At 38.6% G+C, this 17,054-nt stretch overlaps 1 protein-coding gene across 2 annotated transcripts in view; it reads right to left on the bottom strand.

Annotated features, from left to right (window-relative positions):
• CFAP300 (cilia and flagella associated protein 300) overlaps positions 1-12,240 on the bottom strand; it is a 29,309-nt gene extending 17,069 nt beyond the window's left edge. Inside the window, exons 1-2 of one of the 2 annotated variants that reach the window (XM_027563927.1) lie at positions 12,085-12,240; positions 11,802-11,883 (exon numbers count right to left, since the gene is read on the bottom strand). In XM_027563927.1, coding sequence (XP_027419728.1) covers positions 11,802-11,883; positions 12,085-12,194 — 192 coding nt within the window. In that variant the 5' untranslated portion in view covers positions 12,195-12,240. The remainder of the gene's footprint in view (positions 1-11,801; positions 11,884-12,084) is intronic. The other variant, XM_027563928.1, reaches the window with a different exon arrangement.
• Between the last annotated feature and the right edge of the window lie 4,814 nt (positions 12,241-17,054).

Below are 17,054 nucleotides of genomic sequence, written 5' to 3'. Positions count from 1 at the left end.
TTCAAATAACTAAAACTCATAACTCAATAACAAAAAAACTAAAAATATGATTTAAAAAATGGGCAGAGAGTCTGAATAGACATTTTTCCAAATAAGACATGAAAAGATGCCCAACACTAATCATCAGGGAAATGCAAATCAACCCACAATGAGGTATCACTTCACATCTATTGGAAATGCTATCAACAGTAAGACAAGAAATAACTAGCATTAGCAAAGATGTGAAGAAAAGGGAATCCTCATGCACTGCTGGTGGGGATGTGAATTGATGCAGCCATTACGGAGAACAGTATGGAGGTTCCTCAAAACACAAGAAGTAGAATTAACATATTACCCAGCAACTCTACTTCTGAGTATTTATTCAAAGAATATGAAAGCTCTAATTCAAAAAACTATATGCACTCTATGTTGACTGGAGCATTATTTACCAAGAATCAAGATACGGAAACAACCTAAATAACTTACATGTCCATATATGGATGGATGGATAAAGCAGCTGTGTTTTTATATATGATGGAATATCAGTCATAAAAAGATTGAAATCTTGCCATTTGTGACTACGCAGAAGGACCTTGAAGCTATTACACTAAATTAGTGTAATAAGTCAGACAGAGAAAGACAAATACTCTATGGTTTCACTTATATGTGGAATCTAAAAAACAGAATAAATGAACAAACCAAACCAAGCAAGTGAGCTTCCCAGATGGCTCATTGGTAAAGAATCAGCCTGCAATGCAGGAGACATAGGAGACAGGGGTTCAATCCCTAGGTCAGGAAAATACCCTAGAGGAGGAAATGGCAACCCACTCCAGTGTTCTTGCCTAGAATATCCATGGACAGAGGAGCCTGGTGGGTTACAGACCAAAGGGGCACAAAGAGTCTGACACGACTGAGTGAGTGAATACAAACCAAACCAACAGATACAGAGAACACATTGGTTGTTGCCACAGAGAAGGGTTGCGAGGTAGATGAAATGGGTGGAGGAGGTCAACAGGTACAAATTTCCCATTATAAGATAAGTTAGTTATAGGGTATGTAATGAATAGCACAGTGACTATAATTAATGTATTGCATATTTGAAAGTTGCTAAGTGAATAAATCTTAAAAGTTCTCATCACAAGAAAAAAGAAATGTAACTCTGCATGGTGACAAAAGATAATTAGCCTTACTACGGTGACCATTTTGCAGTATGTGAATTGCAGTATATTATACACCTGAAACTAGTATCATATGTCAGTTATGCACGATCAGTCACTCAGTTGCGTCTGACTTTTTGTGACCCCATGGACTGTAGCCCTCCAGGCTCCTCTGTTCATGGACTTTTCCAGCAAAGAATACTGGAGCATGTTGCTATTTCCTTCTCCAGGGGATCTTCCTGACCCACAGATCGAATGCATGTCTCTTGAATCTCCTGCCTTGGGAGGCAGATTCTTTACCACTGAGCCACCTGGGAAGCCCATGATAATTATACCTAAAAAAAAAAAAAAAGCAAATGTTTTGGATTCTGCTTTGGACTTCCTAAAAAATGAAGGGTGAAAATTACTCCAAATCACATGTATGTTCAAAAAATATTGGGCAGTCAGAAAACATAATGATGCCCAGGATGAGCAATAAAAGAAAAACAACAGATTGGTAAGAAATATTTGCAACAAATATGATTTTAAAGAGAGGGAGACTGATATCCCTACTGGCTTAAAAAAGCCCAACATTTATGATAAGAAAAACTGTCAACCCGATTTAAACACAGCCAAAAGATAACAAAAAGCCATGTAAAAACATACAAATAGCCAACAAACTTATGAAAAGATGCTCAACTTTAAGAGCAGTGAGAAAAACAAAAACAAAAGCCAGAAGATATCATTTTTACCCACTATATTGGCAAGATTTAAAAAGACTAGTAACTTTTGGTAGGAGTACCAGAAAATATGCACTCTTACATACTGCTGGTAGAAGTGTGAATCTTTATAACTTTATATCCAGGGAGAATAGGATATTATCTTTAACATTAAAAACATGTAACTTATGACCCAACAAATTCAACTTTTGGGTATGTTATACAAAAATTAAACCATCAGTAGGTAAAATTTATGTACACGGAATTTTTTAATAGTATTATCTGTAGTGTTAATACCTGAAAATTTCAATGCCCATCAGTAGATTGATTGAATAAAATGGCTGAACAATAATAAAATAAAACGGCTGAATACATCTACACCAGATGGCATGCAGTTATTGAAAAGAAAGTAACAGAATAGAATGTAAGCTCCAGAAGCTTGTTTTTCTTATTCACTGTTATATTGCCAGGACCTGGCATATAGCAGTTACTCAATTTACTGTTTTGACTTTGGAAGAAAGCTGTTAAGTATTTTGAGTAAAAAGAGTAGTTTAAGAGTTATATATATGAAAAAACCAAAAATCTTTACACAAACATAAAGAAAAGTATGGAACAATATATACCAAACCGTTGCCAATAGTCACCTAAGAAGTGATAGTTGTAGGCTTGTGGGAAGAGATGGGTTGAGAGGGTTGGATTAGATTGGGGTATTAGATTGTTGACTCTGTGAATTATTCTTTGCTGTTCAGATTGTTTCAATAAACATTTATCTTATTGCGACACTTTCTTTAAGCTATTTCTCTATTTTCTTAAGTAGTTTCTTGAAAGAGGAGTCTATCTTGTTTCACTTCTCTGTCTTCCAGTTATTCTTCTATATCTGGCTCCTGCTCCTAACACTCAACTGAAAGTATCCTAATTCCCAAAATCAAATGGACATAGTCCCGCCCTCATAGAATCAACAGACTGAAAGGAGAGATGTTAAGATATTAATGTAGCATGAATGTTATGAAAAAATACAGGGTGCTAATATTGAAGTATATAGTAAGCAGACAGACTCTAACAGCTGTGGGATGAAAGGTTAATGCAGAAAGAACATTTAGGTTCAGATCTAAAAGCTGAGTAGGAGTCAGCTGGAAAAAAGGTATACTGGTAAATGCTTAATAACTGAAACCCCTTCCTCCCCACAAAGCCCTGATTTGTAGCATTTGATGATTTCCAGGGTGGATTTCAAATTGCCAACAGTTTAACAGCCAGCAAAGATTCCTGAACATTTAGCAGTTGAGCTGTCCTGAGCTGGTTCCAGCATGACACTGAAAAGACTATCTTTTTAAGGTGAAGAAAATGGTGAGTTTAAAATCTTTAAGGTGAGAATGGAGGGGACATCCCATTGAAGAAAAATAATGCGGTTCATGGGACTTCTCTGGCAGTCCAGTCATTAGCCGAGCAGTGCTGCCCAAAAAAAAAAAAAAAAGTAACAAGGTTCAGTGTGACCAGAGTCGAGGGGCCAATGAGTCTGATGAAGTTGGGGAGTTAAACTGAACTTTGGAGGTCAAAAGTCAAAAATTTTTTATCTTAATCTCACACTACTCTAGATTGATCAGTATTTTGAGCTAAGGACAGTTGGAAGACAATGAAGAGATTTAAACAAAGGAAAGATGTGATTAGAGTCATATTTTTAAAAGCTCATTCCTTCTGTGGTATGGAGAATGAAGTGAGGGGCTGTAAAGAGACTGGTTAAGAGAGACGGGACGGTACTGCTGTCATCCAGGAAGGTCTGATGTTCACATGTCAAAATGATAGCAAGTGGGGAGGGAGAGAAGTGGATGGAGTCCATGAATATTTAGAAGAAAGGGACAATAGGAGAAGGAGGACTCAAAGATGACTCCCCAAATTTTTGCATGAAAAATCACGCAGAATGAATGTCATTTAATGAGAGACAACAGTGGAGAGGACCAGGTATGTGGGTGAAGATTAGTACAACATTCAGCAAGTACTCATGAATGATGTCTACATTATGCCAAGCAAGACAAAGTCCCTGGTCCCATGGTGTTTACATTCAAATGGTGGAAATTAAAGACAAACACCTTACAGGTATCATATATGTCTAACTACAAAAAAAATCTTACTCAGAAAAAAGGAAGTTACCTTATAACTTTAAAAAGCCAAATAAGGAGTGTTTGTGCAACTATTTTAATTCATATAACACACATTTTAAAAAGACATGTAAGCTGGAATCAATCCCAATTAATACTGGTTTTGAATGCTTTTTAGAAGTCTTCTGAAAGAATCAGCAGAAGGGGAAATTTAATTCAGATTTAGTAATTATACCTGGGGGGAATCCATTTACATTTTAAATGTCACTATGAATGGAAGTAGGTTAAGTGGCCTGCGGTGAATTGGCCTGGAGCCAATGGAAATAAGTCTTCATAAAAGGCCCAGTGATAACAAAGATACTGATATAAATGCAGGAGGAGAAGGGGAACAACAGAGGACAAGATGGTTGGATGGTATCACCAACTCGATGAACATGAGTTTGAGCAAGCTCCAGGAGGTGGTGATGGACAGGGAAGCCTGGCATGCTGCAGTCCATGGGGTCACAGAGTTGGACACGACTGGGCAGCTGAACAACAACAATAACAAAAGGCCCCTCAAATAAAGCAATAGTTGTTAAGGAAATCATAATTATACACCTGAAGAATGAATTTTCTTAAAAAAACACAAGAACAGCCTGCCTTAATATGTACAAATGTTATTTTGGGTTTGTTATAGAATTTCCAGTGAGGCATTAGGGATTCTCTGAATCTCGGATAGCTTTAAGAAAGCTGACATGTTTTGGAATTTTTTATTCCCAACTAGGAGTGATAACAAAGATACTGATATAAACAGTATGAACATGTATGAAAAGGCAATGAACCATGAACAGTATGAAAGGCAAAAAGATAGGATACTGAAAGATAAACTCCCCAGGTTGGTAGGTATCCAATATGCTACTGGAGAAGAGTGAAGAAATACCTCTAGAAAGAAGGAAAGGATGGAGCCAAAGCAAAAATAACACCCAGTTGTGGATATGACTGGTGATAGAAGTAAAGTTTGATGCTGTAAAGAGCAATATTGCATAGGAACCTGCAAGGTTAGATCCATGAACCAAGGCAAATGGGAAGTGGTTAAACAGGAGATGGCAAGAGAGAACATCGACATTTTAGGAATTAGTGAACTAAAATGAACTGGAATGGGGAAATTTAACTCAGATGACCATTATATCTACTACTGTGGGCAAGAATCCCTTAGAAGAAATGTAGTAGCCATCATAGTCAACAAGAGTCTGAAATGCAGTACTTGGATGCAATCTCAAAAACGACAGAAGGACCTCTGTTCATTTCCCAGGCAAACCATTCAATATCACAGTAATCCAAGTCTATGCCTCAACCAGTAATGCTGAAGAAGCTGAAGTTGAACGGTTCTACGAAGACCTACAAGACCTTCTAACACCTACAAGACCTACAAGACCTAACTAACACCCAAAGATGTCCTTTTCATTTAGGGGACTGGACTGCAAAAGTAGGATGTCAAGAAAAATGTGGAGTAACAGGCAAATTTGGCCTTGGAGTGAAGAATGAAGCAGGGCAAAGGCTAATAGAGTTTTGCCAAAAGAACGTACTGGTCATAGCAAACACCTTCTTCCATCAACACAAGAGAAGACTCTACACATGGACATCACCAGATGGTCAACACCAAAATCAGATTGATTATATTCTTTGCAGCCAAACATGCAGAAGCTCTATACAGTCAGCAAAAACAAGACCGAGAGTTGACTGTGGCTCAGATCATGAACTCCTTATTGCCAAATTCAGACTTAAAATGAAAAAAGTAGGGAAAACCACTAGACCATTCAGGTATGACCTAAATCAAATCCCTTATGATTATACAGTGGAAGTGAAAAATAGATTCAAGGGATTAGATCTGATAGACAGAGTGCCTGAAGAACTATGACGGAGGTTTGTGACACTGTACAGGAGGAAGGGATCAAGACCATCCCCAAGAAAAAGAAATACAAAAAGGCAAAATGGTTGTCTGAGGAAGCCTTACTCTTCTGTGAAAAGAAGAGAAGTGAAAGGCAAAGGAAAAAAGGAAAGATATACCCATTTGAATGTAGAGTTCCAAAGAATAGCAAGGAGAGATAAGAAAGGCTTCCTCAGTGATCAATGTAAAGAAATAGAGGAAAACAATAAAATGGGAAAGACTAGAGTTCTCCTCAAGAAAATTAGACATCAAGGGAACATTTCATGCAAAGGTGGGCTCAATAAAGGACAGAAATGATATGGACCTACCAGAAGCAGATGATATTAAGAAGAAGTGGCAAGAATACACAGAAGATCTATACAAAAAAGGTCTTCATGACCCAGATAATCATGAAGGTATGATCACTCACCTAGAGCCAGACATTCTGGAATGCAAAGTCAAGTGGGCTTTAGGAAGCATTGCTACAAACAAAGCTAGTGGAGGTGACAGAATTCCAGTTGAGCTATTTCAAATCCTAAAAGATGATGCTGTGCAAGTGCTGCACTCAATATGCCAGCAAATTTGGAAAACTCAGCAGTGGCCACAGGACCTGAAAAAGTCAGTTTTCATTCCAATCCCAAACAAGGCAATGCCAAAGAATGCTCAAACTACTGCACAATTCCACTCATCTCACACAGTAGGAAAGTAATGCTCAAAATTCTCCAAGCCAGGCTTTAACAGTATGTGAACCATGAACTTCCAGATGTTCAAGCTGGATTTAGAAAAGTCAGAGGAACCAGAGATCAAATTGCCAACATCCGCTGGATTATGGAAAAAGCAAGAGAGTTCCAGAAAAACATATGCTTCATTCACAATGCCTTTGACTGTGTGGATCACAACAAACTGGAAAATTCTGAAAGAGATGAGAATACCAGACCACCTGACCTGCCTCTTGAGAAATCTGTATGCAGGTCAGGAAGCAACAGTTAGAACTGGACATGGAACAACAGACTGGTTTCAAATCAGGAAAGGAGTACATCAAGGCTGTATATTGTCACCCTGCTTATTTAACTTATATGCAGAGTACATCATGAGAAAACTAAGATCATGGCATCTGGTCCCATCACTTCATGGCAAATAGATGGGGAAACAGTGGAAACAGTGACAGACTTTATTTTGGGGGGCTCCAAAATCACTGCAGATGGTGACTACTGCCATGCAATTAAAAGACGCTTGGTTTTTGGAAGAAAAGTTATGACCAACCTACACAGCATATTAAAAAGCAAAGACATTACTTTGCCAACAAAGGTCCATTTAGTCAAAGCTAAGGTTTTTCCAGTAGTCACGTATGGATGTAAGAGTTGGACTAAAAATGTGAGAGTAGAAACATATTTCTAAATTAACATTTGGTATAACAACAGTTTAAATGTATGTTTGTTAGATGACACACATTTGAAATATAAGTAGATGTCTGACTCAGTCATGTATCTGGCAGACTGCTGATTTCTGATCCAATATCGTATCTCTCCTTCCTTAAGGAATCTCAATTTTATTTGAAACAGCAATGTGCTCAGCTAAACGTCTACGATTCCTAGCAATCTCTGTGGCAAGTGATCCTGAGATATATGCAGAGTCTGGTCATGAGATATAAGCAGAAGCTATGTGCAGACCTTCAGGAAGCTCTGTCAACTGAGGAGCTCCCTTGCAGTAAATTTGGAGGGTTCCTGTCATCTCTAATCCATGGTGAGAATGCCAGCATTATATTCTAAGCACAGAGCTCTCTTGAGACTCAGTGAGATCTTATATTCAACTATCTAGGATACCGCCACTTGGATACACCTCAAATTTAGGGTGCCTGAAACTGAAATCATTTTCGTTATTTATTCTTTTCCATTTTCTATACATTTAAATCTTCCACTCTAGTCAACCAAATAAAAAACTCGGTCATCCTCCATTTCATCCTTTGCCTGTCAGTTATCTATCAGTCCTTGAGTACTACCTGTCTCATAAACATCTCTTCAGGCAATCTCAGTGCTTCTGTCTTAATTCAGGGCACCACCATATATGGTCTGGAAGATAAGTTTCCAATTTAGTCTGTTTCCAGACTCAGTTCTAACAATCCACCCCCTATACTTCTGCCAGGTGATCTCATTACTTTAAATTTTACTGTTTTGCTGAAAACCTTTCAGCAGATCTTCAGCTACATAAAGACCAAACTCCTTTGCATGGCACAGGAAGTTTTAAAAAGTATTGTCCTACCCACGTGTTTAACAATACCCCACTCTGCATACCTGACAAATTCCTATTCATCTTTCAGGCCAGAGTTCAAGTGCCCTGTCTTTTGGAAGGGCACTTTTTTAACCTTTTTTAAGGTTAACTTTTTTAACCTTTTTAATCCTTGGATTAAAAACCTTTTTAAACCGTCCTTTAACCACCTCAGTCAAAAATGACCACTTTCTCTTTTGTGCCACCGCAGTACCTTGTGCATTTTATATTATACAGCTTCTCATTCTACAATGCACTTTTTGGTCTGTTTCCCTCTTTAACTGTGTCCTGCTCATCTGTACAGACTAAGGAACTAAAGAAATATTTGCTGGATGAATATTTCCTTCTTTCCATCCACTTACTACCTGACAAACTTTTGAAACCTAATTTGTCTCTAAATTTTAAGGGAAAATTCAAAATCTGGAATCCTACTTTAAGCAGCACTCTTTGCTCAGTTATGCGTTTTGTAGTCAAAATGACATGGAAGTTGGAGCCAAAAGGTCTAGGCTTTGCTATTTGCTGGGCAAGCTTGCACAAATTATTTAGCCATTCTGAGTTTCAGTTTCCTCATCTGTAAGCTGCTGCTGCTAAGTCGCTTAAGTTGTGTCTGACTCTGTGCGACCCCGTAGATGGCAGCCCACCAGCCTCCCCCTTCCCTGGGATTCTCCAGGCAAGAACACTGGAGTGGGTTGCCTTTTCCTTCTCCAATGCATGAAAGTGAAAAGTGAGACTGAAGTGGCTCAGTCATGTCTGACTCTTAGCGACCCCATGGACTGCAGCCCACCAGGCTCCTCTGTCCATGGGATTTTCCAGGTAAGAGTACTGGAGTGGGGTGCCATTGCCTAAAGTGGGGGCCAAAACACCAAATCTACCAGATTGTTGTAAAGATTAGTGATAAATGGATAAAAAGTGCTGAAAGCTAAATCTGGCACAAAGAAGTCATTACTGCTTTGGCAAAACATTTTGCAAAATAGTATATAAATGTTAGTAACAATAACAGCACTTATTATGAGCCAGGCATTTTGCTAAATATTTTTATATTTCATTCAATCTTCATAATAATCTCAATATATATTCAGCATTATTTTCATTTTCAGAAAGTACTTAAGTGTTAAGCACTGTGACAATTTTGTAGGAAAGCAAAGGTTGAAGAACCTTAAATAACTTGCCCAATGTCATACAGCCAGTAAGCAGCAGAGTTGGACAGACAGCTATCCAGAGGTCAAATGAAGGAAGGATCCGGCTTTTGTAGTGTCTTAAGCATGTACAGTTTTAGGGGTTCTAAGAATATACAAGGTCTTCCCTTGGGGCTCAGCTAGCAAAAACTCTGCCTGCAATGCGGGAGACCTAGGTTTGATCCCTGGGTGGGGAAGATCCCCTGGACAAGGGAAAGGCTACTCACTGTTGTGGCCTGGAGAATTCCATGGGTCCATGGGGTTGCAAAGAGTCAGACGACTGAGCGACCTTCACTAAGAACACAAAACATTTAATTTTTAAAAATTCCAAAAACATATGACCATGTGAGTATGCTGCTGGAGTTCCTTGGAAGGGGATTCTGTGTGATGAGCTTGAGCTGGTGAGGGGCCTCAAGATTCAGTAGCTTCAGGGTAAATCCCCTTCTGGAGGCCATGCTCTCAGCCACAATGCTTTATCTCCTCCAAATTAGTTGCATGAGTAAAATTAATGATTGTATGAATATACTTCTTTATATTAAAATATGAGAATACTGCCTACTCACCAGAAAAAAAATTAGGATAAACATGAAGATATTGAAAATTAGTTTGAAAAAACTGCCCATTACAGAAATTTATTGTGCTTTATGGATTAATATTGATTCTGTTGAAGATCTCTGTATCTACTGAACAAACCAAATTAATTCTACACTCTATGAAATTTTTTTGATACCAATGCCCCTCCATTGAGTGATCTTTTTCCTTGTGCCTAGGGCACCTTATACAGCCTCCAATATAGCAATTATTTTGTCTTGTAGAGAATTTTCTACACTTCTAGCTTCCAAACCTATACACATGACTTACAAGCTGGGATCAGATCTCTTTTTGTCTTTTTAACACCTCCCACCAAGGATACAGTAAGTATTCGAAAAATATTTGTTGAATAAATGACATATATTAAAATTTTTACAGCACTCTAAAATTCAGTTAATTAAAATCCTGATGATCTTAAAAAAAAATTCATTTGAGAGCCAGTCCTGGCATAAATGAAACACATCAAAAACTATAAAAATCTAGCTGAATGAGAAATGTCATTAATATTATAATCAGTAGCATATTATATTAACATTATAACAATCTGAGGTAAAGAGAAATAGACTTTAAATAATCTACCCTCATTTTAGAGCTGAATAGTATTCCCTCAGCCCCCTGCCCAAAATTCACATCCTTGGGGCCTTGGAAAGTGACCTTAGTTGTAAACAGGGTTGTTGTGGATATAATTAGTTAAAATAAGATTATACTGGAATAAGGTGGGCCCTTAATTCAATATGGGTGGTATTCTTATAAAAGAAGCGACACAGCTAGGAGGGAGAGAAGGAAGGACAGCTAAGGGACTTTGACAGGAGTAGAGATTCACGTTTTGGAGCTGCAAGCCAAAGAATGCCAAGGATTGCTCGCAAACCATGAGAAGCTAGGAAAAAGATGAGGAAGGATTCCTCTCTACAGATTTCAGGGAGAGCAAAAACCTGTTAAGCACTTGCTTTTGGATCTCCACCCTCCAAAACGGTAAGACAATACGTTTCTCTTGTTTTAAGCCACCCAGTTTGTGGTACTTCCCTACAGCATCCCTTGAAAACTAATCCACCCTCAGAGTAAATATTTTGGTTTGTTAATTAGATTAATATTTTGTTCACTGCACTATCACTCTGTATGAGATGATCTGATTTTTTAAATTTATTGGCAGTCCTGCCAGGAGTCCGTAAGATCCTTGAAAGCCAGGCTCCTGTCTTCTTCTTTCTGGCATCCCCACTGCTTGACAGAATTTCTAGCACACGGTAGGCCCTGAGGAAGTGTTTATGAATGAGTGAATAAACTATGCCAACTATACACTACAGTCAATGCCTGAGAACATGAACGGCAAAGATAATATCACAAACAATAAAAGTAGTTTTCCATTTAACTGAGGACTAAAAAACCCCTAGGATTTTAAATAACGTGAATGAAATACAGTGAACACAGCAGAATCTGTACTTTGAAATACTTTTTCCCCCTTTCAAGGCAGCCACCTCTACCAGCTAAAGATTTATTTCAATAACTTAGTCACTGCTTAAAACTTTTTCTGGAATTCTTCATGTGGAACTGCTAATAGAGCCTCTTCTCACAGGGTAGATTTAATTTTGAGAAACTACCAAAAGTAATTTGAAGCTAAGCCTAGTGGATAAAGCCGGTGATAAAGCTGGATAAGATTTAAAAATGAGGTATGCCTACTAAAAAAGAGACCGATTTTCCAGGGAGAGACTAACTTTCCAAAATTGAAAAGTTCTTTATGGCGGCATACTGAAGAGCTAATTTATGGTGATGGAAAACATAAAAGTTCCTGTGAAACAATCGATTGAACCGTTTTATTATTCTCAAACTTCAAGAAAACGTCGTCACAGAATAATGCCGTGTTCACCAGAATCTATGCCAAAGTAGAAAAAAAAAAGTAACATCAGCAGTGGTTCAAGGAACGCTCCAACTTCCATACCAACCATAACGAAATCATCCTTGCGATAAGCCTGAAACGTCTGGTCAAACCCGAACGCCTGCGCCTCGATTCTACCCAGCATAGACCTGGGGCAAAGAGAAGGACGGTCAGCTAGGGGTGGTACCCTCTGGGCAGCACATTCATCCGTCCCACCCACGGAGCCCGCCCTTCTTGAGGGTAACGCTGCCTCCGGGTTTCACTCAGGACTGGGCCGCCTCGACGCCCGATCCGCGCCTCCACAGCCGAGAAGGCCAAGGGGCATAAAGAAGAGCCCCTCGGCCTCTCACCACTGGCGTAGCCGGCTGGTAGTCTGTGGGGTGCTAAGAGACTGGAAGGTTTTCTGAGGCAGGAATCTGAAGCTGTAGACGCCCAAATCACCCGGCTCCCCGGCCGCCATCTTGGTCCTCTCTGCGAGGAGTTGGGGCCGTTTCCAAGGCGACGCGGCGGCCTCGGGTGGGCGACGCTGCGGGGGCAGGGCGGGGCCACAGCGGGGAGGGGCCACGGCTCAACTGCGATCAAGGAGTCCGCGGAGCCGGCGGAGGAGGAAATGAGGGGTCTGCGACACAGAAAAAGCGCCAGTACACGCTTGTTGGCTTTAACCGTTAATAATAATTACTCCGTGTGGGTTAATATCTTAGTTTCAAACCTCTAATCTTAGATTTATAGCCATCTAAGTTTAGTGACTCAACCATTTGTGAAGAAAAAGTTATTCTGAACTAATTATTTTCAAGAGAGATGTCTGTATAATTACTTGGGAAACTTTCACCCTCTGGCTTTTTTTTTTCCTTTGAACGTTACATCTTAAGGCTAAAAAAAATTTTCCAAATACACTACAATACAACATGCTGTTTAATAGAAACATATATTTCTGATTTTGTATTGAAAATTGCGTTTCGTATGTGTAGTTTTGTTGTAGTCGTTTTGTTTTATCTAATAGTTGTGTATCAGAAGGAGCTGAGAAATAGCAGGATGTCGTTCTTTGCCACCTCTTTTCTAACTCCCTTTCCTTTTCCCTTAGTCCTCCAAAATCTTGATTATTCCATTTTCAGCCAACAGTAGTAGGAGAGAGAGGGAGAGAAACGCGCGCGCACACACAGTATTCGTCTTCATTGTGGATTTTATTGTTTTCATTAACCGTCGTCTTCTAAATATTTATATTAGTCCTTTTATTTCATGAACATGGTTGAGTTTAAGACTACCATCTTGTTGTTTTGTATTTCTGTTCTTTTTTCCCTTTAATCCAACAAAGAAGAAATATTTTATTATTTCATTTTTCTCCTTCTTAGCTTTTTAATTATATGTTTTAATGTAGCTTTTAATGATTAGAGATAAAATATGACTACTTGATTTATTTCATACCACCTTAAGTCATCACTTTAACCACGTTTCAAACAAGAACCTTACAACAGGTAAAAATCTATTCACTTTTTACCTTTGTTGTGGGGGATCAAGATTTTACTTCTACAAAATGTCCAAAATACATTATTTTGTTACTGTTATTTTAAGCAGTGGATATTATTTCATAGTTACTAGTATATTTACCCTTTGCGTTTTTCTTATTCCTTCTAGCAGTTCTGAATTTATAATATGGGATTTTCATTGAAATTGAACATCTTCCTGTAGTATTTCTTATAATTCAAGTCTGTCTTCTGATAAGTAAATTTCTCAGTTTGTTGTCTGAAAGTGTCCTTATCTTCGTGTTTGAGTGGTATCTTACATCAGGCTGTGCAGAATTCTAAGTTGACAATTATTTTACTCAGTACTTTAAATATGTATTCTATTGCCTTCTGGATTCCAAATTTTTGTTGTAAAGTCAACCATTATTTTTAGCGTTGCTCCTTTAAAAGCCATATGTCTTTTTTTTTTTTTTTTTGCCTTTGATTTCAGCAGCTTGGCTATTCCCTCTCTCTCCGTTTTGTGTGTGTGTGTGTGTATCTTGTATCTATGTGTTTTTGTGTGTGTGTTGTGTTTTCATCCTGTTTGGGATGAGCTAGCTTCTTGAATTCTTTCAGTGATCTCTTTTAGTCAGTTTTCACCAACTCAGCCGTTCTCTCTTCAAATATTCTCCTTTGTCCTTTTCTTTTGGACTCCAATTACATGAATATTAGAACTTTTAACTATTTCCTGTATTTCTCTGTTGCATCTTTTTCAATTCTTTGTCTCTTCTTGTGCTTCATCTTTTTTACTCTTTATTGATCTGCCTTTGAATTCACTAATCTTTCCTGCTTAATTCTCAATTTTAGATATTTTATTTTTTATTTCTCAAATGTCCGTCTTAGTCTTGTTTAATCTATTCTATTTAAGTCTCCATTTTTCATTCATTTAGTACACATTTTTCTTAACAGATTAATTGAAGTTATTTTTAAACCTTTGAGTGCTTCAATAGAAGAATTATTTTTGGATCTACTTTTTCTGCCTGCTTTATTTCTTGATTATAAATCATGTTTCTTTGCCTTCTCACACATTTAACAACTTTTTGTTTTAGATACAACACTGTGTATTTGAAAAGCATAAGAGATTCAGAAGACGTATCTTCCACCAGAAAGTGTTCACTATTTGCTTTAGCCGGTAACTTTAATATTATCAGGGGTTCAGTGGGTCAAGGCTGAGTTTTAGTTTCAGTAGGACTGAACTGCAGTCTTGTCTATTTTGTTTCTATGCCTCGAGCAGGCTTGATTGAAAATCTAATAGATCCTTATCTTCTGGGCCCCCCAAAATGAGAACATTCAGGTCTTCTTTTCAGAGGTATTGAACTTGCACTTCAGCTTCCTACATTCTTGAGCACTGAAATCTAGCCAATGTCTTGACGGGGAGACTGAATGTGTGTTTGAGACAGGCCCCAGCTCTTCACTAGGACTTTGTTTTCTAAGCACCAGGAAATTATGGAAAATCTCACTGTGCTTTAGAAGTTTCTGCAGAGCAATTCCACATCCTACACAATAGTGCCCAAACTCAGCAAATTTACTTTAGGAGTGTAGCCATGTTCAACCCTTAAAATTTACTTGCATGACTACCAAAAGTCATTCAGTCTTAACTTTGCATCATTCAGTCAGTCAGTCAGTTCAGTCACTCAGTCGTGTCTGACTCTTTGCAACCCCATGAACCGCAGCTGTGGCATGCCAGGCTTCCCTGTCCATCACCAACTCCTGGAGTCCACCCAAACCCATTTCCATTGAGTTGGTGAGGCCATCCAACCATCTCATCCTCTGTCATCCCCTTTTCCTCCTGCCCTTAATCTTTGCATATCAGTCAGTAAATGAGACTTTTGAAGACCTCAACTCATCTTGGAAGGGTTTCTAGGGGAGGTATCAGAATGTAGATTCCTTGATTTCACCACCAGAGATTGAGATTCCTCAACTCTTGGATGGTGTGTAGGAATTTTATTTTTAATATGCACTTTGGATAAATTTGATGCAGATTTTCCATACTATTCAATGAGAAAAACTTTCCCACACTTTCTTTAAAATCTATAATAAATATCATCTCATGAAGAAATTTAATACTTCTGTCTGACTTTGTATAGATTTGGTTCTTGTTAGACAATCAAGTTCAACTGGAATTCCATCACCTCTACTAGCTTTGTTCATACTGATGCTTTCTAAGGCCCACTTGACTTCACATTCCAGGATGTCTGGCTCTAGGTCAGTGATCACACCATCGTGATTATCTTGGTCATGAAGATCTTTTTTGTACAGTTCTTCTGTGTATTCTTGCCACCTCTTCTTAATATCTTCTGCTTCTGTTAGGTCCATACCATTTCTGTTCTTTATCGAGCCAATCTTTGCATGAAATGTTCCCTTGGTATCTCAAATTTTCTTGAAGAGATCGCTAGTCTTTCCCATTCTGTTGTTTTCCTCTGTTGCTTTGCATTGATCACTAAGGAAGGCTTTCTTATCTCTTTTTGCTATTCTTTGGGACTCCGCATTCAGATGCTTATATCTTTCCTTTTCTCCTTGCTTTTCTCTTCTTTTCACAGCTATTTGTAAGGCCTCCCCAGACAGCCATTTTTCTTTTTTGCATTTCTTTTCCATGGGGATGGTCTTGATCCCTGTCTCCTGTACAATGTCACAAATCTCTGTCCATAGTTCATCAGGCACTGTATCTATCGGATCTAGTCCCTTAAATCTATTTCTCACTTCCACTGTATAATCATAAGGGATTTGATTTAGGTCATATCTGAATGGTCTAGTGGTTTTCCCTACTTTCTTCAATTTAAGTCTGAATTTGGCAATGAGGAGTTCACGATCTGAGCCACAGTCAGCTCCCAGTATTGTTTTTGCTGACTGTATAGAGCTTCTCCATGTTTGGCTGTAAAGAATATAATCAATCTGATTTTGGTGTTGACCATCTGGTGATGTCCATGTGTAGAGTCTTCTCTTGTGTTGTTGGAAGAGGGTGTTTGCTATGACCAGTGTGTTCTCTTGGCAAAACTCTATTACCCTTTGCCCTATCATTCCGTATTCCAAGGCCAAATTTGCCTGTTACTCCAGGTGTTTTTTGACTTCCTGCTTTTGCATTCCAGTCCCCCTATAATGAAAAGGAAATCTTTTGGGGGTGTTAGTTCTAAAAGGTCTTGTAGGTCTTCATAGAACCATTCAGCTTCTTCAGCATTACTGGTTGGGGCATAGACTTGGATTACTGTGATATTGAATGGTTTGCCTTGGAAATGAACAGAGATCATTCTGTCGTTTTTGAGATTGCATCCAAGTACTGCATTTCAGACTCTTTTGTTGACCATGATGGCTACTCCATTTCTTCTAAGGGATTTCTGCCCACAGTAATAGATATAATGGTCATCTGAGTTAAATTCACCTATTCCAGTCCATTTTAGTTTGCTGATTCCTAGAATGTCGATGTTCACTCTTGCCATCTCCTGTTTGACTACTTCCAATTTGCCTTGATTCGTGGACCTAACATTCCAGGTTCCTATGCAATATTGCTCTTTACAGAATCAGACCTTGCTTCTATCACCAGTCACATCCACAACTGGGTATTGTTTTTGCTTTGGCTCCATCCCTTCATTCTTTCTGGAATTATTTCTCCACTGATCTCCAGTAGCATATTGGGCACCTACTGACCTGGGGAGTTCCTCTTTCAGTATCCTATCATTTTGCATTTTCATACTGTTCATGGGGTTCTCAAGGCAAGAATACTGAAGTGGTTTGCCATTCCCTTCTCCAGTGGACCACATTCTGTCAGACCTTTCCACCATGACCCGCCCGTCTTGGGTTGCCCCACAGGCATAACTTAGTTTCAC

The sequence above is a fragment of the Bos indicus x Bos taurus genome, chromosome 15, assembly GCF_003369695.1.
Source record: "Bos indicus x Bos taurus breed Angus x Brahman F1 hybrid chromosome 15, Bos_hybrid_MaternalHap_v2.0, whole genome shotgun sequence".
In the NCBI taxonomy this organism is placed as follows: Eukaryota; Metazoa; Chordata; class Mammalia; order Artiodactyla; family Bovidae; genus Bos; species Bos indicus x Bos taurus.
This window is presented reverse-complemented; position numbering and strand designations above follow the sequence as displayed.